At 42.4% G+C, this 25,681-nt stretch overlaps 1 protein-coding gene across 2 annotated transcripts in view; it reads left to right on the top strand.

The window, feature by feature from the left end:
• The first annotated feature begins 12,652 nt into the window (after window positions 1–12,652).
• Window positions 12,653–25,681, top strand: part of EFCAB2 (EF-hand calcium binding domain 2) — a 56,932-nt gene continuing 43,903 nt past the window's right edge. The window contains exon 1 of one of the 2 annotated variants that reach the window (XM_045861407.1): window positions 12,653–13,077. In XM_045861407.1, the coding sequence (XP_045717363.1) occupies window positions 13,047–13,077 (31 nt within the window). In that variant the 5' untranslated portion in view covers window positions 12,653–13,046. Of the gene's footprint in view, window positions 13,078–14,586; window positions 14,733–25,681 lie in introns of those variants that run through there. The other variant, XM_045861415.1, reaches the window with a different exon arrangement.

Consider the following 25,681-nt stretch of genomic DNA (forward strand, 5'->3'; position numbering starts at 1 on the left):
CAGGGCAATTTATTTATTTATTTATTTATTTATTTATTTATTTATTTATTTATAGAAGAGGGGAGAGAGATCAATTTCTTGTTCCATTTATTGATGCATTCATTGGTTGCCTCCAGTATGTGCCCTGACCAGAGATCAAGCCCACAGCCTTGGTGTTCTGGATAACGCTTTAAGCAACTGCACTACCTGGCCAGGACCGATTCACAGCTTTAATGCCTTCGTTTTCTTATCTGTAAAATGGGGACAACTGTTTCTACTTCATGCGTGTAGAGTGCATAGCACAGTACCTGGCACAGAACAAACGTTCAGTAGGTTAGCAGCTGGTATTTTTATTATTATTACTAACTGCCTAGTGAAGGAAGGTTTTGTTCACTCACTAGAGCATTTTTCCCTACGTGTGATGTCAAATTTCTCAGAAGGTTGCCTGGTGAGTGTGAGGTAGTCGGCTGGGGAGCCTGTGGCCTGCGGTGGAAAACGAAGGGGCGCTAGAGCTGGGCCAGGGCTCAAATCTCACCTCTGACACTGGCTGGGGGACCTTGACTTTGACGAAACTCAGTTTGTTCATTTGGAAAATAGAAATAATAATAATAAAAACCTCACTGGGCTTTTGTATGGTTCAGGAATGATGACTATGAGGCATCTAGCCCAGAACTTGATACAAAATGGATTTTGGATAAACTGTTTTCTTAACATCATCAAGCCTGAAGTGTCCTGCTCCACAGAGCGCTTAGTAGATGAGACATCTCTGATTGCACATTGGCCCTTCTTTTCTAGAACATTCTGGCTCTCTAGACTAACTGTAATAGCTCTCTCCCTCCCAATTCTTGGTATTTAACTATATCACTTGCTGTTCTATACTCCCAGGATGCTTGGTACATGGTGGGCACTTAATACATTTATATTGGCTGACCCAGTAATTTCGCTTTTGTATATAAACCATCCTCCCTCCGTTAATACATTCTTTCTCAGCTAATCGAACCTCAATCTGCTGATGACTGATCTCCTCTCTTACATTTTGGTGCTTCTTCATGTTTTTCATCAGATAATTTTCACTCCAGTGACTCTTTGCTAAACTTACCAGTGAGATACTCGATCAGATAGGAGAGAGAACATCTCAGGCTTGGCAAATGAGGTTTCTGAAGGGGATGAGGAACACAAAGTGAACGGTGCTTAATAGGAACAAAGAGAACAAGTTGGGAAAAAATGAGAGATAAGGTAAACTAGGGAGAGCGGAGACAGATTGCGGAGAGACTTGGTGGTCGGGCTGAGGAACTGGACTTGACACCCTGGCAGCTGGAAAACCCTATTCCCACTCCCCGGAGGCAATCATGTTCTGTTCCTTTACCTGTTTCTTCTGGTTATTTAAATCCACTTGTTTTCTTCTTTCAAAACTTTTTATTGGTTGATTTTAGAGAGAGGGAGAGAGAGGAAGGGAGAGACAGAGAAACATCAGTTTGTTGTTCCAACTTATTTATGCATTTATTGGTTGGTTCCTGTATGTGCCCTGGCTGGGGATCAAACCCTCAACCCCGTGGCGTATCGGGATGATGCTCTAACCAACCGAGCTACCTGGCCAAGGTGCTGCTTGTTTTCTGTTATGGAGGATGGTTCCCAACACTTGCTCCATCACCTTTCCTCCTTTTCCCCGACGTAGCCACATCATAACCTTGGTTCAATCAATATTGAACACACGGGATGAGTGAAGAAAACAAAATGGAGTCCGTATAGCTAGGTTGGTTTAAAACGGAGTCAGTACAGTCAAGCTGGTGAAACTGATTCAGATCAGAGTGGGCTGAAATGTGACGAAATGATTTTACTTCACTTTAACTAGCCTGAGCACTTTTAAACTGTTCAATGGGGTATCAATATATATTTTGCAGATGACCATCTAAACGATTTAGGAAAAGAATGTTCATATGTGCAGTCTGACACAGGCTAGTAAGCCAGGACAAGTAAAATGGGGAAACTGAGGCAGATAGTTAAAAGTCCTAGCAGTTTACAGCCATCTAGTAGACCGTAAATCCTATCTTTTGTAACCAAGGACACTTAAGAGTAAATGGTGTGCACTTCTCCCCAAGCAGAGGGAGGGGAAATAGCTTGCATCTCCCTACACGGGGAGCTGGATCCCAGAAATCCAGTTTGTGCCATTGGTGCCCATCCACCCAGAAACGGACGAAGTCAAGGGAATGAATCTCGTTTGGGCACATCAGCATAAAACTGATGAATATTCTATTGCGATCCTCCCCTAAGACTGCCCCTCAACTCCCAGCCTTTAAAAACTCTCAAAACAAAGATCCCAGAGAGGGCTCTCCGACTCCTGCTCAGGGCTGTATAACTTTTATATATAGAACTTCTTGTGGTTATATATTTAAATTTGTGCTGACAAAGTTGACAAAGTTGTATCATATGAACAGTCAACAGTTTACATAAATCCTGACTGCCTGCTTAAGGCAACCAAAACAACAGTGATTCGGACGAGATTGTACACGAGAGATATTAAAAATGTTAAACATCTCCAAGGACTACTTACTTAGAAGATCTAGATTTATGACGCAAAATGAGAATCCTCCAGTTTGCAAAATGTTACGCAAAAATACTTCTTTAGAAAATGTTGAAGGCTCTGACTGGTGTGGCTCCGCTGGTTGGGGATCGTCCTGCAAAGTGAAAGGTCGCCTGTTCCAGGCCCCGTCGGAGCCTACGCCTGGGTTGCAGGTTCGGTCCCTGGTCGGGGTGTATGAGAGGCAATCCGTCAGTGTTTCTCTCTCTCATACGTGTTCTGTTTCCCTCTGTGTCTCCTTCCCTTCCCTTCTCACTAAAGATAAATAAAATCTTTAAAAAAACGAAAGGAAAATGTTTAAGTCTAGAGGCATCAGATGACACCATTGAAATTTTCACTGCCTCGGCAACTGGCGTGAAGCAGACACTACAATGAGATCTCTATTTGCTGATTTGGGAAATACCAGGAAAACGAAAGCCAACATCCTTGCACTTGAAGAGTGAGTATCTACCTGAGGACAGAATAGCTGCTTAAGAAAGTCCCTAAGAACTTATAAAGCACTAGAACCAAACCACCAAATTAAGTTCTGCAAATATTTCTTACCAGCATATTATTCAGCAGGAGGCATGGGTTATCCAGAATATCCACTGATAATTCAGTCTTCTGCATCCATTGAGAGGTGACTCATAAGTGTTCAGCTAACTAGAAGAATATGATTCAGTTCTTATGATATAAAATGTTTTTTTTTAATCTACATGTGAAATTTAATGCTAAGCAAATATAGCAGGGGAGGTGAGGGGAAGAAACGTCCTCCTAATTTACCTGGTGAAATGGTATTATCTCCATGTGAAGCCCCTGGTGCAATCATAAGCCCTCAGTAAATGTGAGACTTCCTTCCTCACTGACCTCGGCGACCCAGGTCTCCTAACTCCTGCCCCAGACTGAAGGAGCTGCTGTACAGGGGTGGGACAAAAGTAGGTCTACAGTTGTGAGTATAGCAAAACACAGAGTTTACTCTTGTATTACAAATGTTTCTGTACGCACGACTGTAAGCCTGCTTCTGCCCACCCCTGTATATCAATGCCTCCTAACAGGCCAGTCCAGTAGCAGACAGTAGAGAAGACCTTACTTAAGGAGCCCCTTGGGCAGGGGTAGGCGGACCAGCCTTGTTATCTCTGTTAGCATTCAAAGTCAAAGTCACAAGGTACAACCTCAGACCACCCAGAAGAGCTCTGTGGGCCCTGGATCCAGAAAGCATCTAGGTGGTCTTTCAGAGACCCTTACAGGGATTCGGACATCTTCACCAGGTGGTCTGAACCCAGAACCAGTGGGATGTAGACACAAGAGCCAAGGGTATCTCCTTTAGGTGTGTGTTTGTATTGCTACTTCTACGTGACCTTTGTCGGAGGCCAAGCAGGCAACAACACACCTGCCCACAGTTAATATTCTGTTGATCACCAGAACCCACTCTCGAGGTTCCAGTGGACGTCCGAGGACTGCCAGGGGCAAAAGGCTCTGACCAAAAGGTCTGGCAGTTGTTCCAATGACACATCGGGTTTTGCCGTCCCTTCCAGCCATTGAAATGGAAACCGCCCAGGCCAGAAAGTCCCAGGAGCAGCACAGAGATCTTATAACTTACACACATCTTCCATACTCTTTGATCTTCTCAGAACAATAAGAAGTCACAGTGAGTACCTTGTTCTCTACTGCTGCTTTGGGCCACACGCTGTCGAAGTGCCTAATTACTACAGCAAGCCAACACTTCTTCACAACACCTGCCAGCGAGTATTATTGTTCTCGTTTTGTAAATGGAAAGGCCGAGGCTCAGAGAGGTTAGGTAGCTTGCCCAGGTTCACAGTGCTAACAAGTGGCAGAGGTGGGATTTGAACTCAGGACCAACTGGCATTAATACCCACACTCATTCTACTTGGAACACAGCTCTATAATTACATATGGAGTTACAATGTTCTTGGTGAGGCAAGAAATCTGGAGCAACACAGGATTTTTTCTCTTTTTTCTTTTGCAGTGTGAAAAGAGAAAACATACAAAAGCACACAGCCTGTTGACTGGGATAGAGTAGGTAGTTTATTTGTCTGTTCATTTATTTATTTTAAAACCGTGATCTTACATCTTGGGACGTATGCAGCGGAGTGGGACAGGCCTACGAAGATCTTCCACAGGCCTTTAAATGGGGACAACTATTATGTATTTAAAATTAGCAACACTCACATGGTTCCCTAGTAAGTCAGTTGGCCAAGTTAAAAATAGATTCTAAACATAGCGAGAGCAGAAATTCAATCTAAGATACCAAACCATGGAAAGCAGTGACAAGGGTTGCAACAAAAGAAGGGGAGCGTGCATAAACTGAATTAGCATTTGTATCAAACCAGTCACCTCCGTTTTCGATTCGGCCTATCCCTTCTCTATAGCAGCAAATACATAGATATATGCATGTACACACACACACACGAGTGCACATGCAAATAAGTAAGCTAGGGTGACATATTCCTATTAATTCGTCCTCAGTAGCATCCGCTTCGAGGCTTCAGCACTTGCTAACATGTACTAGGTAAGCTACAGCAACATGCATCTTCTTCAGAGCTTTAGGCGGAGGAGAGAGGATGAAGTTTAAAATCTGTGGGGTGAGGATGCACGCGTGGCCAGGCCGTAGTTGACGAGAAAGGATGGGGGACAGAAGCTACATTCGTGATGACTTCCTGTGTCCATTGCGTTTGCAGTGACAGGCTTAGAAAGTTGGGTTAACACTCTGTCCCTCTGTCACCTGAACCGCTGGGAGCTGGTACGCGAGATAAAAACACCAATCGCAGTGCCAAGGACCCGGCGGCTTTCAGGAGAAGGGGCGGAGCTTAGCTTCTCCTTTGGTCCCCTACTTCACAAACGTTGTCTGGAGCGCACAGTTAGTTTTCTCTCGCTTGCTGGGGGCTCCAGCCGTGGGTGTGATGACTCAGGGAGGAAGCCATGAAATCTGTGTCCTTAAATGACACAACCTTATTCCATGAACAGGGAGAAGATCATGACGGGTGTGTATTATAACTGGAACTAACAGCTCATCACATCAAGCAAAACTTCCTGTAAAAATACACATGTAAAAACAGACACATCGGAAGAATGGATTTTGGGGCACCAGAATAAAACAACCTAGTGAATAGATTTAGTAAAAATGCTTAAATCTGCAATCTCTTGCTTCTTCCCAATAGGCAAAACCCACCACTTGCCTCCTGCAGGAAGACACTGTGAGTCTAATCCAATGACACACTCCCTTTGGTGTTCTGGATGACTGATACTTGCTCACCTATTGCAGACAGAAACCACCGCTGGGTACACGGTGGCTATGGTAAGGGTGTAGTGCGCACTGAACATCATTTGAAGGAGAAAGTAGCTTTGGTGGGTGGTATTTTTCAACTTTGTGGGTCAATAATTTAGCAAACTTTGGGACAAAACACCCCCCAAACCAAAACTGTAGCTTAAAACTACCAGCTCTAAAAGAATCTCAGCAAAATAGAGCAGCTCTTAGGTTTGTGGGCTACCCATTGTGCCTGACAGGCTGTCCCTCATACATACCGTATATGTATTTCATAAGCATTTTCTTTTTTTATGCATTTCTTTTTTTTAAGATTTTACTTATTTATTTTTAGAGAGGGAAGGGAGGGAGACAGAGAGAGAGAGGGAAACATCAATGTGTGGTTGCTGGGGGTCATGGCCTGCAACCCAGGCATGTACCCTGACTGGGAATCAAACTTACGACACTTTGGTTCGAAGCCCGCGCTCAGTCCACTGAGCTATGCCAGCCAGGGCCCATAAAAGCATGTTTTGAATACTTGAGTGAATGCTTCTTCTCCAAGAAGGGAGGAGGATACAATGAACAAGACTCCCCCACCCCCAGGAGTTAGTAGCTGCCTTCCTTTAATTTTTTTTCAATTTATTGATCTTAGAGAGAAACATCTGATTACTTCACTTATTTTTTGCATTCATTGGCTGATTCTTATACGTGACCTGACCAGGAATTAAACCCTCAACCTTGGCCTATTGGGACGATGCTCTAACCAACTGTGCTAAGCGGCCAGGGCTCTTCCTTTTGTTACTCGGTGAGGAAGGATTGTGAATATGTAAGAAACGAGAGGGACTGGAGAACTGGTTAAACCCTCGCCAATTAACAAGCTTTCCCTTCGCTTGCAGACCCCCCTCCCCCCTCTTCGCTGCCCATTTGCTTTGCATAATTGACTTTCCCTTTCCATCCAAGCCTTCCTAAAAATAACTTCCTTTCTCACCTCTCCGGTCCCCAGGATGCACCCCTAATCTCACACCTTCCTTTCTTGAAGATATAGCTGGCCTGAGAAAAAAAAATATAACAAAAACCCAGCAAAACCTGTGAACGTTTTTTATCTTTGTATGTTGGCATTGTTTTATTTAGTGACGTTCTCTGCTGGGGAAGGGGTTACAGATCCACCTTCTAGGAAAGTTCCTGGATAATGTGAAACTTTCATCAAGGAATTAGCTTCCAATTCACAAGAATGTTTAGTCTCAGCTGAGTGTTTTTCACCAGCGTTTCACTGAGTGGAAGTGGCCAGGCTCACGGGCCAGGCCTGCAGCATCAAGGTGGGACACAGCCCTGAGTCATCTTCTGCTCGATTCTAGAGCTGCAGATGGTATTGGAGTCATCTCTGATGCCCAAATGAGAGCACACATTCATGTTTTAGTGTCTGTTTGGTGATTATAGATTACAATTGAAAAATCCTTATGTAGTATATCTATAATGATCTATTTATCCCCTAAGCTGTTTTTCTTTGTCCCAGAAGAGCCTTGTGGACTATCATGGATCAGTGCAAACTCCAGGAAGGAGAATTAATGATGCACGAGCAGGGATGGCCGGGTGGGGGAAGAACCACAGGTAGCAGGCACACCCTCTTACCATCTCAGGTAGTCAAGAGTCACGACTCACATCTGTAAAACTTTTCTAAGATTACAGGATGTTTATAACATCCCTGTTTGTTCATGTCATTATCCGACCTCTTTAGGTCGGCAGTGAAAATGCTCTATAGTTTTATTAACCAATGTCACCCCAATAAATTCAAGAAACGTGTTCATGTGGCTGTCTTCAAGGGTAGCAAGGAAAGCGGAGCTAGACAGATTGGGATGCCCCGGTCCCCTTCAGTCCCCCTCCTCACCCCACTGGATGGGCAATGCCCCTTTCGGAGCAGGTTGGGACCTTGGAACTTGATGTAGGGAAGGAATGAAAAATCCAGAGTAGGATTCGGAGGCAGAACCACAGGAGCAGCTCTGGGGCTCAAGAGGAGAAAAGCCACTTTTCCTATCATAGAAGCAACTGGGGGATGCGGGTTCTTGGTTTCTTCACCTTTTAATATGGGGATCATATTAGTATTCTTCCTCTAGGGGTATCGTGATGACTAAGTGCGAGTCCATGTAAAATGCTCGGCATAGTTTCCAGATCATAGTAAATGCTCCAAATAGCATCACTATTGCTCTTAGAGCCATTAGAGAGCCACGCAGCCCTATCCAAGGAAATTCAATCAGGCCAGAAGTCAAGGCAGAGGTCTAGATTGCCTTGACATCCCAATCGTCACTCTTCTCCTTATTTCCGTGTAACCAGATGGAGAAACTGAGGTTGCAGAGAAGAAATACCATGCCCAAAGTGATCTAGGCGGTGAGCATTGGACTAAGGTTCAATCCTGGGTCTTTTTACTTCCTAAGACTACCTGCTTGATTCTTCTGGATAGCATTATCTCCAAATGTAAACGTTAACATAAATGAAAGGTCATGTCAAAGACTTCTTTTTTGAGCCGGAATTTAAAAATCATTCCCAGGCCAATCATCGGCATCATTCTACACGTTTCCTCTATGTTCCCACTTAAGGAGGAAGAGATTATGTGAGCGATTGTAAATATTTATTTAAGCTCGGGGTCAGTTCCCACCCTTCAACTTCCAGGTCTTACTTTCAATGACTAAGGAACAGAGACTCTCCAAATTTGCTTAGCAATGCATGTCCCTGAAAAGTGCTCTTTAGGACAGGAAATGTTTAAGCAATGAATTAAACGGTGATTTGCTGTGGCGATGTGTTTTTAAGGGAAACAGAAAGAAATGTGCTTTTGAGAGAAATAGGGCCAGGTGTGTGATTTTTTTTTTCCAAATGCTTTTTAAAGAATTGAGGTTTCATGTAAGATTTCCTATGAGCTGCCCACCGAGTAGCAGTCCCAGCTTCCTGCTCTGGGTCTCCCTGTAAAGCCCAGAGGAACTCTGGCACTGAAAATGCTCTTGGCCAGGAACGTAACACAATCTTCCCTCATTACGGGAGGACAGAAGCCTCAGTGTGCAGGAAGGTAGGCAGGCAAGAGAAGCAGGAGAGTGGATGAGTGCTTTTTGCCTGCTCTCCTGCTGTGCAAGAGCCAGGCCCGTTAGTTGAACTATTTGTCTGGCCAGTCAAGGACAACGTGCATGGCATTATCTGGTCCCCTTAAAGTCTCTGAGTCCCAGTCAGTTGTTTTGATGTTTTGAAGACGTAAATAATAATAATAATAATAATAATAATAATAATAATAATAATAATAATAATAATAAAAAAGGTAGGATGAAGATGAGTGATTTCCCCCAGAATTTTTGTCCTTAGCATAGCATTTATTCTTCTTGAAATATTCAGGTCACTAAAGAGACTAGGACAATGCTATCTTATATTTATAAACAAGTAGTATAGCACCGAAACCAGGATACCAGTATCAGCCTCATAAAGAATGAAAGAGATAATGTATACAAAGTACTTAGAAGTGTTATTTTAATTACTCTAACTGTAATGAAACCATACCGTTATTCTGTTGTATTCTGATAAGGTTTCCCTTTTGAGATCACAGCCTAATGCTACTCGCATTATGGTTGGAGGTAGTGTTTTCCTTGAAGGAAAGATACTTGATGCTAATTATCCAGGAAAGGGATATATCCTCAGTTAGGAAACTGGAATTAGACCAGGGAAGTAATTCTTTCCCTCTCACTTTACTGGGCCTAGAACTCAAGAAATCTAGATATGCTTAAGGCCACTCCCGCTTGGTAAGGTTTAAAAACGCCAAGGTGGAAGCCAGGAAGGGGTCAGAAACTGAAGATGGTGAGCTCCATCGTGTAAACCAGACCGTTGTCACACAAGCAGCAGATTCTGGGAGTGGCAAGTGTAAGAAATGGAGTCAGACCACCTACACTTGCTGAGTAGCTGGGCCATCGGAAAAGCAAACTCTCCAAGTGGAAGCCGAATCTTGGGAAAGAAGTGGGGGTTTATTTCACGTAAAGAGGGTAGATTTCCTTGCAAGTCCTTCAAACGTTCCAAAACTTTCAGTTACATCTACTGAGTCTCACAAAAACTCTAAGGTAGTTTGGACACCAGTGTCTGTTTTTCTAAGTTCAGGTTCAAAGAGATTATGTGACTCGCCTGTGATTGTGAAGTCAGCACACAGCAGTGACTGAGGAAAATCCAGTTTTTGTTTTTTCACTGATTCCTAGTGCAAGACTTCAATGATTTCTACACTAGGAGAGTCAACATGTTGTGAAGGTTTTTCTGCCTACCATTTTGCATTATTCACATCACTTATTATCCTTTCCATGTCATCCATATCTTAAAAAAAATCTCTTTAAATTGCATTTTTTGGGTGGCATTGGTTAATAAGTTACAGAGGTGTCAGGTATACACTTCTATAATACATCATCTGTATACTTTAGATTTTATTTATTTATTTTTAGAGAAACAGGAAGGGAGGAAGAGAAACACCAATGTGAGAGAGAAACATTGATCAGTTACCTCTTTTATGCCCCTGATCAGGGACCAAACCCGCAACCCAGGCATGTGCCCTGACTGGGAATCGAACTGGTGACATTGTGCTTTGCAGGATGATGCCCAACCACTGGGCCACACCAGTCAGAGCTATATTTTTATGTCTAATTAGCTAATTAACCAATTGAGAAGTATGTATTAAGCTCCTCATATGTGCCCCAAATTAGGTGAGGTACTGTGGGTATATATAAAAGGTGTATAAAAGGCTTTTATCCTCATGCCTAATTGGGGGGAGGTGTTAATTAACATATATTAAAAATTTTTTAGTCATTCAAACTTAAAAGGAACAGTATTGTCTTAAATATGCTGTAGGAGTTCAGAAAAATAGAGACTAATGTGGTTTGGAATAATCTAAATAATAAAAAGCTTTGCTTCTCAGGAAGCCATTGAGAAGACTAACTCCTATCTTAATTTTTAAAATATATATTATTTCAGACACAAAAATTGAAAACTTATTCTAGGCACTGGGGATATATGGACAAATAAAGCACTTTCTGTCTTCAAAAGCTGAGAGTTTGGCAGAAGGAAACAAGTAAATAAACTACTAAAAAAAGAAACAGCAGGCCAAAATGGAGTCCCTTTTGCTAAGCATGTCACTGAACCAAAACTTAATAAACTAACCTAATTGCAGTTTCAGCTGTTTCTAGGAGTGACATTTTAAACCAATCATTCTGGAATTTCCTGACCAACCCTCGTTAGTTAATATGCGCAAGACCCTCTGCCTTCCCCTAAGGGAGAGTGTCATTGCCTGAAATAACCCACTGTTTTAGTTTGTTATTCCCACCTCCTTTCACTCTATAAACTCTTCCATTTTGTTCAACTCATCAGAGTTTCTGTCTCGTTGCTAGACGGGATGCTGCTGGATGCATGAATCGCTTAATGAAGCCAATGCGATCTTCAAATGTCCTCGGTTGGATTTTGTTTTTTCACAAACCAAAGCCATTGCGTATCTAAGTGAGAGGTTCTCTGATAGGAGTACAAGATCACAGAGGAAGAGGTTGACCGGAAAAGCTTCAAATAGTAACTGACCTTCAAGGAGGTCAGGGACAACCAGGAGGGGACAGAATGCCTGTGTGGGCCTGCTGGCGAATGCTGGGGCGGGGAGAGGGAAAGGAAAGGCATTCCAGCAAAGGCGAACTAACTGCAAACAGCTCATGAAACGGCAGGGAGAGTAGGCAGTTAACCTGAGAGCAACGTTGAGCTTTGCTCTATTAATAATTTCAAAGCCCTTCATGATCTCTGCATGGCAAAAGGGACTCTTTAAAAACAAATAACTCGACCCCCGCATAGAGTGACTGACATTTAAATACAAGTTAATGCTAATGATTACTTTTTCATATTTTGGGGTGTTATGAATCTACTGTAAAAAATTGTATTCACTTTATACAAGTACTTATCTTCCAATATGAGCCATTTTGTGATGATCCATCATTTATTTTCAATTTCAAAGAGAATGCTGATCACAGCACCACAAGAATATCTTCAACATAAAAATACTTATTTTAATAAATAATAGGGTTGTTTTAGGTTTTACTGAGATTATAGAACCAGAATTAATAAAAAGAGCATAAAAACTTAAAATCATTGAATACTAATACCTTGCATTTGGAAGGCCTTTTAAAATTTACTTAACTATTTATAAACTGTTTTTACATAACACCCAGTCATTTAAATGAATAAACATAAGCACCTAAGATCTAAGACTAATTTTAAATATATATAGTCATTTGACTCTCATCATTAGACATATTATGCAAAAATCACTTTTAAAAATAAAATACTCTTGTTTAGTGAACTTGTCCGTAAGATGAGACCAAAATTTAACATCATGCTCCAGCCGCAAAGCTTCAGAAAAGTGTGATTTAAAGCTTTTCCATAGTGCAACAATAAACACAACGTGGGCATGTTCTTGTTGCTATGAGACCCTTCTATTTTGTATCAGAAATTGCAGGCAGCCCTGACGACGCAATGCTTGTGTCTTTTTTTAACACGTTTTTCTCCAGCTATTCCGCTCCCCTAGTAATAACAGTCTAATGGCTCTCGTTTCCTCCCGTACCCGCCCGTTTCCGTTTAGCTCCAGTTCTACTGGGCTGCGCTGTCGCTGTCCCTAGGGGCCGGCGGCGAGCCCGGGATCAGAGCAAATGCGGAGGGCGGGAGTTGGGGCAGGTCGGTCTCTCCGTCCAGCCGGCCGCGGACGCCAAGGCCGGGTGGCGAGCGAATTCGGTCACCCCCTCGGAAGCTGAGCACTGCACCCAGCTTTCCAGCTGCCTTTAAAAACCTGCAATTAAAAAAAAAAACGTCGTCCAAATAGAAGGGGAGGGGGAGAGCAGTGTGTCTAATGTCCCCAAATGGATCAGAAATCAGGGAAAGGAGGCGCGCCGAACTTCAGCAAATAAACCAGGGCTCATGCTTGGATCTGTACGAAAAGGACTGCCGCCTAGGGTGTCGCGCGGGGTCTCAGGCTGGGAGACAGTGCTTCTGATCTCGCGGGAGCGAGAGGGTCGCGGCGGGGATGGGGGAAGGGCGCACGCTCGCAGGCTCCCTCCGAACGCCCTTTCCCCCCCCCGCCCTAGGGTCTTCTCCCCTCGGGATTCCGAGTCCTGGGCCCGGTAGGGCCCAACTCGCCGCGGGGGGTGAAGGGGGCGCGGACGTCGCGACCTAGGTTAGGGACGGACGTCTCCCGGGCAACGGGCTCCGCACAAGATGGCGGACGATAAAGAAAAGGAAGGCAAAGGTAAGAGGCTGCCCTCGTCGCCCGCCGCGACCCCGGCCGCGATGAGAGGCGCCACGTGGGGCTGGGCCACCCCAGATCTAGAGCTCCCACTGCTGGGAGTGGGGTGATTGCGGAAGGGGCCGCCCTGCAGGGGACGCCGCCCTCCCCCGCTCCCGCAGCTGTCACGGCTGACGCCTCGGCCCCGCCCTCTCCTCCTCCCCCTTTCCCCCTCCCCCTCGTCCCTGGTCCCCGCCCCGCCCGTGCTGTTCTCCTCCCTCCCGCCCTTTCTCGGGCCTCTCGGGAGACGGAGCCTCGGTTGCCGCGGGGCTTGCGGCTCAGGCGCCGGCGAGAGAGGGCTGTGATGGCGTAGTTCCTCATAGTCGCGGGGACCCTGCCTCCAGACTTCTCGGGGCCGCAGACCCTGTGCGGGCCGCGGCCCGTGCTGCGGGCCCTTGGCCGGCCAGGGTGAGGGCAGGTCCGCCGCCTGTAGCTGGTTAGTCCTCTCGGGCCGCGCCGCAACCCCGCCCGGCCCCGGGCGGCGGCCACCATTTTGCCTCCTCCTAGGACTTGGGAGGACGGCCCCGAGGTCACGGTCGTCCCCTGCCGGCCTCCACCCTCTGGCTGCGCCACCCGGCTGGTGGTCTGTCTAATGTCAGAGAAACAAAACACAATCTTAATAAAGACGAAAGCAAACCGGGGCGGGGACGCGCATGACTCCAGTGTGCCGGCCGAGCCTCTGCGGCGGACTCGACCGACTCGGGGCATTCGCGGTCACGGTCACCGGTGCGGCGGGCGGTGAAGGGAAGGGGCTGCCCGGCTCGTGGTAACTAGAACGGAGGGTTGGTGTGTTTCGTGAGTGGAGGGCAAAGCGATGATCCACGTTTATTTGCAAGAACCGATCCTAGGTTACCATCCTGTCAGTTACTCATAATAGACTTTATGTTTGGTAATTGACAGTCGTTGCAAAAGAGCCATAAACAGCAGAGATAAACAATTTAGAAAGGAAAATATTCCACATTTGTTTCCTTTCTTGACTGTTTACCATATTAACATAAATAAGATAGAAAGTAATTCTGTCTATATAGGAAGTAATGACTTAAAAAGCTGGATAGATGGGTGCAAGATTTATCAGGATGATCACTTAGTAAGTTAAGTAATGCATAATCACTGGGGTGTACACCTGAAACTAGTATTATAATGTATGTCAACTGTAACTGAAAAAAATACATGATTTAAAAAAACCTGGACATCATTCATTCTTTTAGTACAGATATAATGCCTATCATACGGAGCTTTGGAGAATATAGAGGTGGTGAAAACCATCATCTTCTCTCCCAAGAATGGTGAGGTCACTAAGGGAAATAAGACATCACAAATGGGAGGGAACAGTTAACTGGGCTGAGCAGCCTGTGTGCCTGGATGACGTGCCGGGTGTGTGATAGCCCCTTCTGGCCTGTGGCTCGTGGCCTGCACACCCCTGGGAGTTTATCAGAGAAAAAGAATCCCAGTCCTTACCGCTCGCCTGCTGAATCAGAGTTTGCATTTTAACAGATCTGCAAGTGATTTCGTATGTACTCCAAAATTTGAGAGGCGCTGTTACATGGTATATCTCGTTTATTCTTAACTATTTTATGAGTTAACTAGAATGCAGTCCAAAGTGCAGGATCGAAATAAAGGTATGTTTGTTGTCTGAGGATAAACTGGGGTCTCATTTGGTGATACATCTTGGTATGGGCATCCCACTTCTATTATTTGATTTTCAGCTCTGAAGGGTTAGAAATTACATCTAAGCAATTAATCACAATTATTTAGCTATTGGGGATATGCACAAGCTAACTAAACCCATGAACAGGGATGTACAAACCCGAATAGTGGTTTATTAACATAAATGGGGTATGTTCATACACTGACCAGAAAGCTGATCTCTGCAATGTAATACAAAGTTTTACAGGTTTTGGGGAGGGTGAATTTATATTTCAAAAGTTGCTTGATGAGCATGGAGTCACACAAAAGAAAGGATAATTTTGGAAGTTGTATATGTTACCCTGAAAGCACCAGAGGGTGGAGGCTATTTTCTGATCTGTTATTCTGAGTGTTTTTCAGAGAGCCAGCACATGGTAGGAACTCAATATTTGTAGAGTGTAGATCATTTGAAATTAAAGATGTTAATGTTTTAACCAAAGCATTACTTGCTGTTTCCCCAAAATCTATTCTATTAACTAAAGTATATAAAACTATTTGAAGGGGTTCCCCCCTTTCTTACATGTAAGCTACATGCTTCTGTTTCATCTCACTCAACAAACATTTTTATGGGAACTAAAGTATTCACTGCCCTGTCTTTCAAAAACAACTGTTGTACAGAAGTACTCTTTGTAGAAACGTATTTTGAATAGTTCGTCTTTAATCTTGAGGGTTTTTTTAAATTATAAAGGAGGATTAAGTTTGTGAGTAGCCGTCATATCCAGCTCTCTTCAACATTTAGGGATTAATCGATATAAGTATTGAGACTACAGGGGTGGGCAAAAGTAAGTTTGCAGTTGTGACACTCTTTTGAGTTAATAAAGCTGTTGTAATAATCATAACCCGCATGTCTTTTTCTGTACCAATAACTGTAAACCTACTTTTGCCCACTCCTGTATTGGTCAGGGGCTGGTATGTTTTAGTTATGAAATTCTTCTGTAAGATTATGTACATGGAAGTTGTTATGCTTATTTGTAGCATTTTTGTGCTTTAACATAGTATGATTTAATTTTTTTATATTAAAAAGTATCTTTAAATGGAGAATCAATGCAGTTGTTGATTCTTTGGATCTTTGAATCTTATTTTGGTGTGTGTGTGTCTCCTAGACAGTTTTATATAGGACTGGAAGGATCTTCTGTCTGTAATTAGAATCATGCCTAGGAAACAAACTGCTTAGAAATAAAATTTTCACTTTTGGCAGTCCAGTGAGCTTTGGAAGGTATGCCAGTTTTTTTTAGTAAGCCTCAAATACTCAAAGCTCTCTCTAGGATGAGCTATTTTTGTTTGTGTGGAACCATTCTTTGTTACTTTGCATGCTTTGATAGCATTGCTTGGTAAGTGCTTTCTATACAGTTAATCCAAATCGAAAAGGTTTTACAAGTTCATTATTGTTATTGTTATTATTTCTCTGTAATTGTGACATTCCCCTTGAAAGCTAACATATGGAAATCTAAAGTGAAAAAACAGAAGTTACCAGTGAATATTACTTTCTGAAAAAGGGAACTATTGATGGTGCAGAACATCGTGTGGGACAGCAGGACAGGCGAGCTTTGGAGTGAGACCGGAACTGGAAATTCAGCTTCCCCAACCTCCGTCTGATCTGAGCCGAGATGTTAGACTCGAGGAGCCTCAGGTCCCTCAAACGTAACGTGGGAATAATTACACGTATCTCATAGCGTTGCTGTGATGGGGACAGTGTCTTCTCGTTCCTCTTTACGTCCCCAGTGCCTACTGCAGTGTCTGACACTAACACTAACGGAAGGGCTGAGTAAGGAGGAAGGCGAGTGCTCACTGCACTTAGGGAGTAGGTATTGGTCAGTGTGTGACATGGAGTCTCAAGGGTAAGAAAAACCTACGTTTGAGTCTTCCCAATTATTGATCACATATGATGCATTTGTACATATATTTGGGGCCATTTGACAAGTTTTGTCCCTGCTTTGGACTGATAAACATTTAGGTAGAGACCAAATGAAGAAGAAAACTGGCTTGTTGAAACTTAACTTACTTCCTCTAATTCAGAATTAACAAAATTTGCAGAAGAACTGGATTTAAATATATCTTTGACTAATCTATAAAAATTTGTCAAACACTCATAATTTAAAAAATCAAATGGACATGGTGATAACACTTCACACCTGTTATATTGGCTACTGGGAACACTGTTGGAAAGCATGGGAAAATGGGAATCCTTGTGTATTGTTGATGGAATCCAAAATGGTGCAGCTGCTGAGGAAAACACTGTGGCAGTTCCTCAAAAAATTAGACACTGAATTACCATGTGATCCAGCAATTCCACATCTGGGTTTACTCCCAAAATAACTGAGAGCAAAAACTCCAAAGAGATATTTGCATGCCCAAAGTTCATTATTCACTGTAATCAAAAGGTAGAAACAACTCAAGTGTTCATCAGTGGAAGAATGGATTAAAAAATGCATTATATACATACAATGAAATGTTATTCTGCTTTAAAAAAGAAGGGAATTCTGACGTATGCTACCACAGGGGTGAACCTTGAAGAGATTATGCTAAGTGAATTTAGCCAGTCACAGAAAGACGAGCGGTATACAATTCACTTACACGAGGTTCCTGGAGTAGTCAGAGTCATAGGAACAGAGAGTAGAATGGTAGTTTCCAGGGGAAGGGGGAAAGGAATAGTTATTTAATAAGTATAGAGTTTTGGTCTTGCAAAATGAAAAGAATTCTGAAGATTGTTGCACAATAATGTGAATGGACTTAACACTACTAAATTGTACACTTACAAACATTTAAGGCGATTCATTTTTTGTTATGTCTAATTTACCACAATTTAAAAAAATCAAGTGGAAATGCTGAGCATATCCAAAATGAAAAAAACAAAACAAAACAGTGCATCATTTTTGGAAGGCGATTTGGAAATTCCTATTAAAAAATATCTACATGCTGTGATTCTTTAATATACTGCTGAGTATTTTACCCTTAGAAGTACATTCTGAAAAGAAAAAAAGCAAGCACAAAGATGATTAAAGTGATTTATACATTTGAAAATATCGACAAAATCTTCTTGTCCAGCAAATGGGGACAAATAAGCCAAGTAAGTCGTAATGTATTGACTTGCTGGGTTGCAGCCATTGAAAGCAGTATACGAAAATTGTGTGTGTAAATGGGTGAGGATGACGGGGGCATGGAATATGATGTCAGGGTGGTTCGGTTTTCAGGAGCATTTATTTTCGTCTCCTTATTTTCATGTCATTTCTATAAAAGTTTCAAAACTCAGTGGGCAACAATTGTTATATTTTAAAATCTGTATGCTAATTATAAATCATTCTTATCTATTTGTGAAAACATTTGCCATATCCTGTATTTGACAATGCTTTGTAAACCTCTAATATGGATTTTATAGATATTGAGTGTGATAAAATAATTTATTTTTTAAATGCAGCAATAAATTAGGAGTCTAAAGACCAGGGCTTGAATTTGGACTCTGCTTTTCTCCCTGCTTTTACTTGGGCATCTCATTTAATTTCTCTGAACTTCAAAGAGTTCCCAGTCTAATGAGCACTTACTCTGAGGTAGGCCCTGGGCTAAATGTTTACCTTAAATGACCTCACTGAATTCCATGTGTGAGACAGCTCTGTTACCGTAATCCCCTTTCTGTAAGTGAAGGAAGAAATACAGGGCTCAGAACGTGCTATCAGGGTGGTTAAAGGGACTTCTGTTTTCAGCTCCAACAGGTAAGAGCTTGGAAGTCATCCATCTGTCACTATGAACTGGAAGAAATGCCAGGTCATGGCTGCAAATTGCTGGAGGCTTTGTGGACTATCCTAAATGTGAGAACCTTTGGGAGCCTGTAGTCTTAGGAGGTCCCTCATATACTTTTACTTCTAGGAAACCCACCAGGTTTTCTGGTAAGGAGCCAAGAAAGACCTACGTTGTAGCTCTAGCAGCCAAAGGGGCAAAGTAACCTTTCTGAAATATGAGTGTTCTTCATAACAAAGAGCCTTTGCCACAGCCTTATCCTACTTACCTGCATTTAGCCTGGAGGAAATTCTTAGAACTTCATTCTATATACCACAGTGACTCAACTCTAGCTCCCTAAAGCATTCCTGTCTCATCTAAAGGGGTGGGGAGAAGATAAAAAATACTCCGGGAGGTCACAGCACACAAAGACACAGGTCCAACTCTGGCTGGGTAGCTCGGTTGGTTAGAGCCTTGTCCCCGGTACTCCAAGGTCACAGGTTCAATTCCCTGATGAGGGCACATAAAAGAATTAACCAATGTGGAACAACACATTTATGTTTCTCTTAAAAAAAAAGTCCACTGAAAGACTGAAATTTAAACATGAGATTATGAGAGATTATGAGAGATTAACGATGAGAAGAGAGAATACTTTTCTCCTACACCTTACCACCACATCACAGCGCCACGGTGCAGTAACAGTGGGTTACAGTTGAAAGAGGCGCGAGGTGCAGATTCTTTTTTTTTAAGTTGTACTTTTTCCCATTACTATCTAGTCCCCTTATACTGGTGCAGATTCTATTTAGGGAGTTCTTAGAGGAATCTGGTACCTATGGCTACAGCAAACATTAAACACAGCCCTACTCCTAGGCAGACTGACAAAGGATCACACTAATGACCTTCTATTTCAGTTCCTATTACCTGATGCATCACGTTCAGCTCTCAACAAAAAATTAGAGGGCATGCTAAAGGCAAACAACACAGTCTGGAGATAAGCAAGCACTGAGACTAGACTCAGAGATACGATACATATTCTGGAATTATCAGAGAAGTGAAAAGAGCTATGATTAATATGTTAAGGCTAACATTAATATGTTTTCCATCTTCTAATGGAAAAAAGTAGACAACACACAAGAACACATGGATAGTGTAAGCAGAGAGAGGGAAACTCTAAGAAAGAATCAAAAGGAGATGTTACAAATCGAATGCATGCTAATGAAAATGGAGAATGCCTTCGATGAGCCCATCAGTAGATGCAACTTGATCGAGGAAAGAATCACTGAACTTGAAGATGCTGAAAATAGGAACTTCCCAAACTGAAATGCAAAGAGGAAAAAGAATCAAAACAAAACAAAACAAAAAACAGAGCCTTCAAGAACTGTGGGACAATTGGAAAAGGTGTAAAATACACATAAATGGGATACAAGAAAGAAAGGAATAAAAGAACGAAGCAGAAGAAATATGTGAAGTAATAATGACCAAGAATTTTCCAAAATTAATGACACTACAGCAGGTCCAGGGAGATAAGAGAACACCAAGCAGAGTAAATACCAAAAAATCAATGCCTGGGCATATCACATTCAAACTGCAGGAAACCAAAGACAACACGAAAATCATTAAAGAAGCCTGGGGCAGCAGGGATGCGGTGTGGTGGGAGACCTTACCTAGACTGGTCAGAAGCCATGTAAATCGGGAGAAAGCAGAGTGAGATATTTGAAGTGTTGAAAGGTAGGTAATGTGACCACAGTTGCATGGCCAAGTGGCGAAGTGAAGGCTCACATTGAAGTCTGACTCCAAAGTCGATGCCATGGCCCTCCGTGCCTTATGTAGGGAGGTGAAATGGACATTTATTTAAGGAAGAAAAGAAAATTCATCCAGGGTCTCATTATCTTGAGCTTTAGTGTGATAATTTGCATTTCTAACAAGTTACCAGTCACCATTGTAGTGTATTTCCTTTAAGGTTTTTTCCTAGGTAGATTTGTATTGTGTTTGTTTTATAGAGTTGAGGTGATATTGTATATAGTTTTATATCCAACTTCTTATTGTCAAAGCACTTTTTCATAAGTATTTATCAAAAATATATATTTTTTGATATTTTGGTCACTACCCTCTACCCACTTTGGAAGAATGACTTCATTTACTCCCACCTCTGTTGGTCCTTAATAATGACTAATGGAGGATAGTCTAATTTCTGAGTTCTGTGAGTATCTTCTGATCCTTTTTGTACTAATGACATTAATTTGTTACCACAGTTTTTCGTTAATCCAAGAGACACAACTGCCAATCAGTTTATGATAATCTCAGTGTGGAGAATGTAGTTAGTTACTATAAACATTTGTTGAATGAACCAGGAGTAACACATTGAGTAAGGAAAGTTAATGTCACCCTGCATGGTTATTATGGGTAAATGTATTTCTCTGCTAACTTTTTATTTTTTATTTTTTTCTGCTAACCTTTAAAAAATATTGACAAGAGCTCAGCGCTACCCCCATTACATGTGCAGGCACCCAGACTGGAAATCGCATATTTGATCCAGCCTTACCATTTAAAAGCTAGAATGGCATTCCCACTTCAGCATGGTGATTGAGCACACATATTTATTTTTACCCTTCATGAAACCCCACTAAAATGACAGTAAAAGAATAAAATAAGACATAAGCCTGTAAGGATAAATTAAATAGGAGAGGAGATGATGGTAGTTTGTAAAAAGACATTAGGAGAAGAGATGCTAAATTATTAAGTGGATGGATGGGTGGTGACCAGCCTAGCAGAACCAAAGGAAACAAACACAGGCCTGTAGAGGAGGGAGCCGGAAAGAAGCAAAGCAAGTGGATCTGTGAAATCCCGGCAAGGCTCAGGGTTGGGGGCAGCAGCCATCTCTGAAGGCACATGTGTGGAATGAGGCTGAGTACAGGATTGGAGGTTTGGATGAAAGTCATACGGCAAGTGACTGGGTCTCCCATCCCCTGGAGTAAGCAGGCGATCACTTCCCCTTCATCCATGCGGATGACTGGAGGTTTAAGCTCTATACTTGAAATAGGAGAGGCTTAGGGTTTAGGGATACCCTAAAGGGTCCAGCTGATGGTAGAGAGTGATGTGCCATAATAATTATTATTATAATCTTGATATAGTTGCTGAAATTTTAAAGTTTGTATGAAATTCAATAGTATCACATAGATTAAATATTCTGAGTAGGACTCAAGATCATAAACCTGAAAAGTGGTAGTATGTCTAATAAGATGTCAAAGAAACAGGGATCTGAAATTCTCTTTAAGATCTTCATTAGCAATGAGGAGGAGTTACGCACCTCTTGAACTGGTCAGAAGATTTGCATTGGTAACTACATTATAATTAGTATAAGCACTAAAATCTTCAAAGAAAAGTAAAGGGGAATTCAGAGGTTAAAAACTTCAGATGAAATCAGTAAGTAAAATGAAATTTCTTATGAAACTGCAGTATAATGAAATGAGGGGGAACCTGTCAAATGTTACCTCTGTTTCGAAGACTTATCTCCATCACACCTCAGTCCCCCATGTCCACGACCCAACTGCATGGTTGCCCTCATCTGGAATTGTGTCGCTTCTGAAACTGTGAAGTCCAGACATTTCATTCTTGGCCTGTTCCTTACTCAGCATTAGTGACTGAAAACATCATTTTGTGAGATAATTCAAACTTTGTGGTCTACAAGAATAGTATAGAGAATTCCTACATTCCCTTTACCCAAATTTACTAACTTCAACATCTTGCCACATTTTTATTATTCTCTCACATGTAATATAAAACATATTGTAATGTAATATGTAATATAACATCATACATATTTATTTTTTACTTGAAACATTTGAGAATATGTTATATACACTTGTGCCACTTTATCCCTTAATACTTTGGTGTGTATTTCCTAGAAACAACGATAGTCTCTTATGTGCAGTCCTTGATAATTAACTCGGATACAATCTCTTTATCGGATGCTGCAGCCCATCCTGCGCGTGCGTCAGCATCCCGGTGGCCCGCAGCGCAGTTCGCAGCACTTGCTGCAGGTCTGCCTGCGGCGCTGAGTCTGTCCCGTCCCTCTAGTGCCCCTTGGCCTAGAGCGGTGCCCGCGTCTGTCTTCGTGTGCCCGCGCGGGCAGGGTGTTCGGGTGTTTCTCCAGTTTCTTTTCCTGATCACACGTCTGGTACCGACTTCCAGGCTTTGCACACTCCATCGTGGCGAACACCTTGCCGTTTCCACAACGAAAGTGCATTTGGTTCCTCACCCCAGGCTTCATTTCCTCAGTTGTACGGCCGAGTGAGTGGTTAAGAACGTGAAATCCGTGGGAAGTCCTTATGGATTCACATTCCAGCCCCGCCGGGGAGCTGAGCGACTTTAGGCCAGGCACCTAACTGTTCTAACTCCTTCACGTGTCAGACGAGGAGTGGAGTAGAACCTGCTTCATTTGCGGGTAAAGCGTGTGGCAGTGCTTCACGTGCAGGAGGAGCTCTATACATGCTGTCAATCGTGCCCCACTGTGTCAGGCACTGTGCTAGACATGAGGGCAAAACCGGACTTGGGCCTTGCCCTCTTACAGGCTCTAGTACTGGAGAGGGGAGAACTGTAACCACACAGTTATTCAGCTTCACTTGGGGTAAGGACTTCAAAAAAGTTCACAGTTCCAGAAGAGGGGTGCCTGACTTAATTCTTTTCTTACTTCAGGGACTTTGCATGTGGCATTCTTTCTGTTGAAAGCCTACTAGTTTTCAGCACAAGGAAGTGCAAGTTCAAAAGCTGGCACAGCAGTGAAGGAGCGTGGCCTACTAGAGGCACCAAGTGAGGGCTGGTGTCCCCGCAATGGAGAGTGAAGGTGGTGAAGTGGGGTGTGGAGGAGGTTTGTGAAGTAGCCAGAGGCCGGGCCTGCTGGACACCAGGTCAGGGGGAGCTGACATCTATTTAAGGGCAAGAGGAAGCTGTTGAAACTTTTTATTCAGTGATATAATACAATTCTGTTTACGTTTGTAAAATGTCACCTGTCTGCACTATGGCAGATTGGAGCACGCCGGCAAGAGCAGATGATGGTGGTATTTTGGGCTACATGGCCGCAGAGGGAGCGACTGGGAAGGTTTTAGAGTTTAGAGATTCTAATTTCTTTGTGACTGGGTTTGGGGTTTGGAGGCAAGGATTAGGGATGAATTAACACCTGTTCATTTCAACCTCTGACTCTTTTGGGCTTTACCCAAGTCCCACCCTCAAGACGGGGGTAGATGCCACCCGTGTGCTTCTGCAGTACTGTCCACTCACCCTGCTGGGCTTCAGCACATCTACTGTTACCGCTCCACCGTAGCTGGTTTCTTTTCTTTTTAAAATTAGAACATATTTATAGTAGATTAATAAACATTCGATAAATGGAAGCACAAATTAACATACAGGTAGGTGATGAGTGAATATAATATTTCATTTTTAAGCCAGGCAAGTTGTTTATAAAATAAGGATTTATGAAGAACTGCTTCCTCCTCCTCCCTGCAAAAAGCCTGGAACGGGGCTGACCGTGCTTTAACTCCGTGTCTGGAATAGGTGCCAGTGTTACTTGGGTCAGACAGAGCAGGAACAATATCTGTGCTTGCAGTTAATTAGCCTTCAGGGCATTTCCTTACCTCCTTTGCTGCATGTTTTAAACGGTTCTCATGGTAAGGATTCCTTTTGGGACTTATTATTTTATCTTAATTTCTGTAGGTAGGGTTTTGAGCACCAAGTTAAATATTTAAATATGTATATAGACAACTTAGCTTTAAGAAAAAAAAAACCTTCAGCTGCACTATTTGTTTCAAAACTTCTCTATAACCTTGAGGGCTTTGACTTTTATTTTGGTTCTGATAGCTCTCTCTCTATTTATTATTGATTTCTTCTTTTGCAATTAAATATAACTTTTTTCTGTAGTTGGGTTTTAATTTGGTAAAATGGCTAGTTTTTTTTAGCCTTAGCATTTCCATTGTTGAAAAACAAATATGTCAAATTGTTGGCTCTGGTAGTGAATTAATTTGGACTTAAGGAGAAAAAGAAATTACAATGAATAGAACTTGCCTTTGTGACTTTATCGCTTAAAAAGGCATTTTTAAAAATTTTATTGATACATTAATTTACTTGTATTTATTTATTTTTTAAGAGTTAAGTTTATAGGGGTGACACTGGTTAATTAAATTACATGGGTTTCAAGTGTGCAGTTCTGTGACTCATCATCTGTATGTTGCACGGTGTGTTTACCGCCCAAAGTCAAGTCTTCCACAGATTGCCCCCCTTGACCCTTTGCTGACCCCCACTCTCCTTTCCCTCTGGTAACTGCCATACTGTTCTGTGTGTTTAGGAGTTTTTGTTTGTCTTGTTTTTATTTGGTGCTTTCAGTTTTATATTCCACATATGAGTGAAATCATGTGGTTCTTGACTTTTTCTGACTTATTTCGGTTAGCATGATGTTCTCCAGATCTATCTATATTGTTGCATGTAGAAGTATTTCATCTTTCCCTAGGTCTGGATAGGATTCCTTTGTATTCATATGTACCACGTCTTCCTTGTCCAATCACCCATTGAAGGACACTTTGGTGTTACAAAGCAGTCTCTGGGAGATGCCCCTTTGGTATCATCATGAAGTTGAACAGTCGCATGTCGAACCATCCTAAGTCAGGGAACATCTGTGTGTGGGGGGTGGGGGGAATGCCCCTTTAAAAACTTGGGTTGCTAGTTTTCTTCCTGTTGAGTTAATAAAAATAATTTCTAATAGAAAATTTCTTTTTTGTATTAGTCTCATTATCATTCTGATTGCATTCACTGAGATCTTGTTTACTATGCACTGACTTTATGATAATCCCTTTATCTACGTTATTACATTCAATCTTCATCACAACCTTATGAACTATTCTCACTTTACAGATGGAAAAAAGGCTAGTGGGAGGCAAGGGCTATTTGGTCAAATACATAGTTAACGATAGGCAGGCTCTGTTTGGTCAGGATTATGCTATTCGCTGGAATTTTAAACTTTTATATTAACACTACAAATTTCTAACAAAACCACATAAAAACCTTGACATTTATTTTTAGAGAGAAGGGAAGGGAAGGAAAGAGAGGGGGAGAAACAGCAATGTGTAAGAGAAACTCTCCCATACCCCCAGTGTTCCCTGACTGGGAATCAAACCGGCGACCT

Source organism: Phyllostomus hastatus, unplaced genomic scaffold, assembly GCF_019186645.2.
Source record: "Phyllostomus hastatus isolate PE091 unplaced genomic scaffold, TTU_PhHast_1.1 phas_contig_148, whole genome shotgun sequence".
NCBI lineage: Eukaryota > Metazoa > Chordata > Mammalia > Chiroptera > Phyllostomidae > Phyllostomus > Phyllostomus hastatus.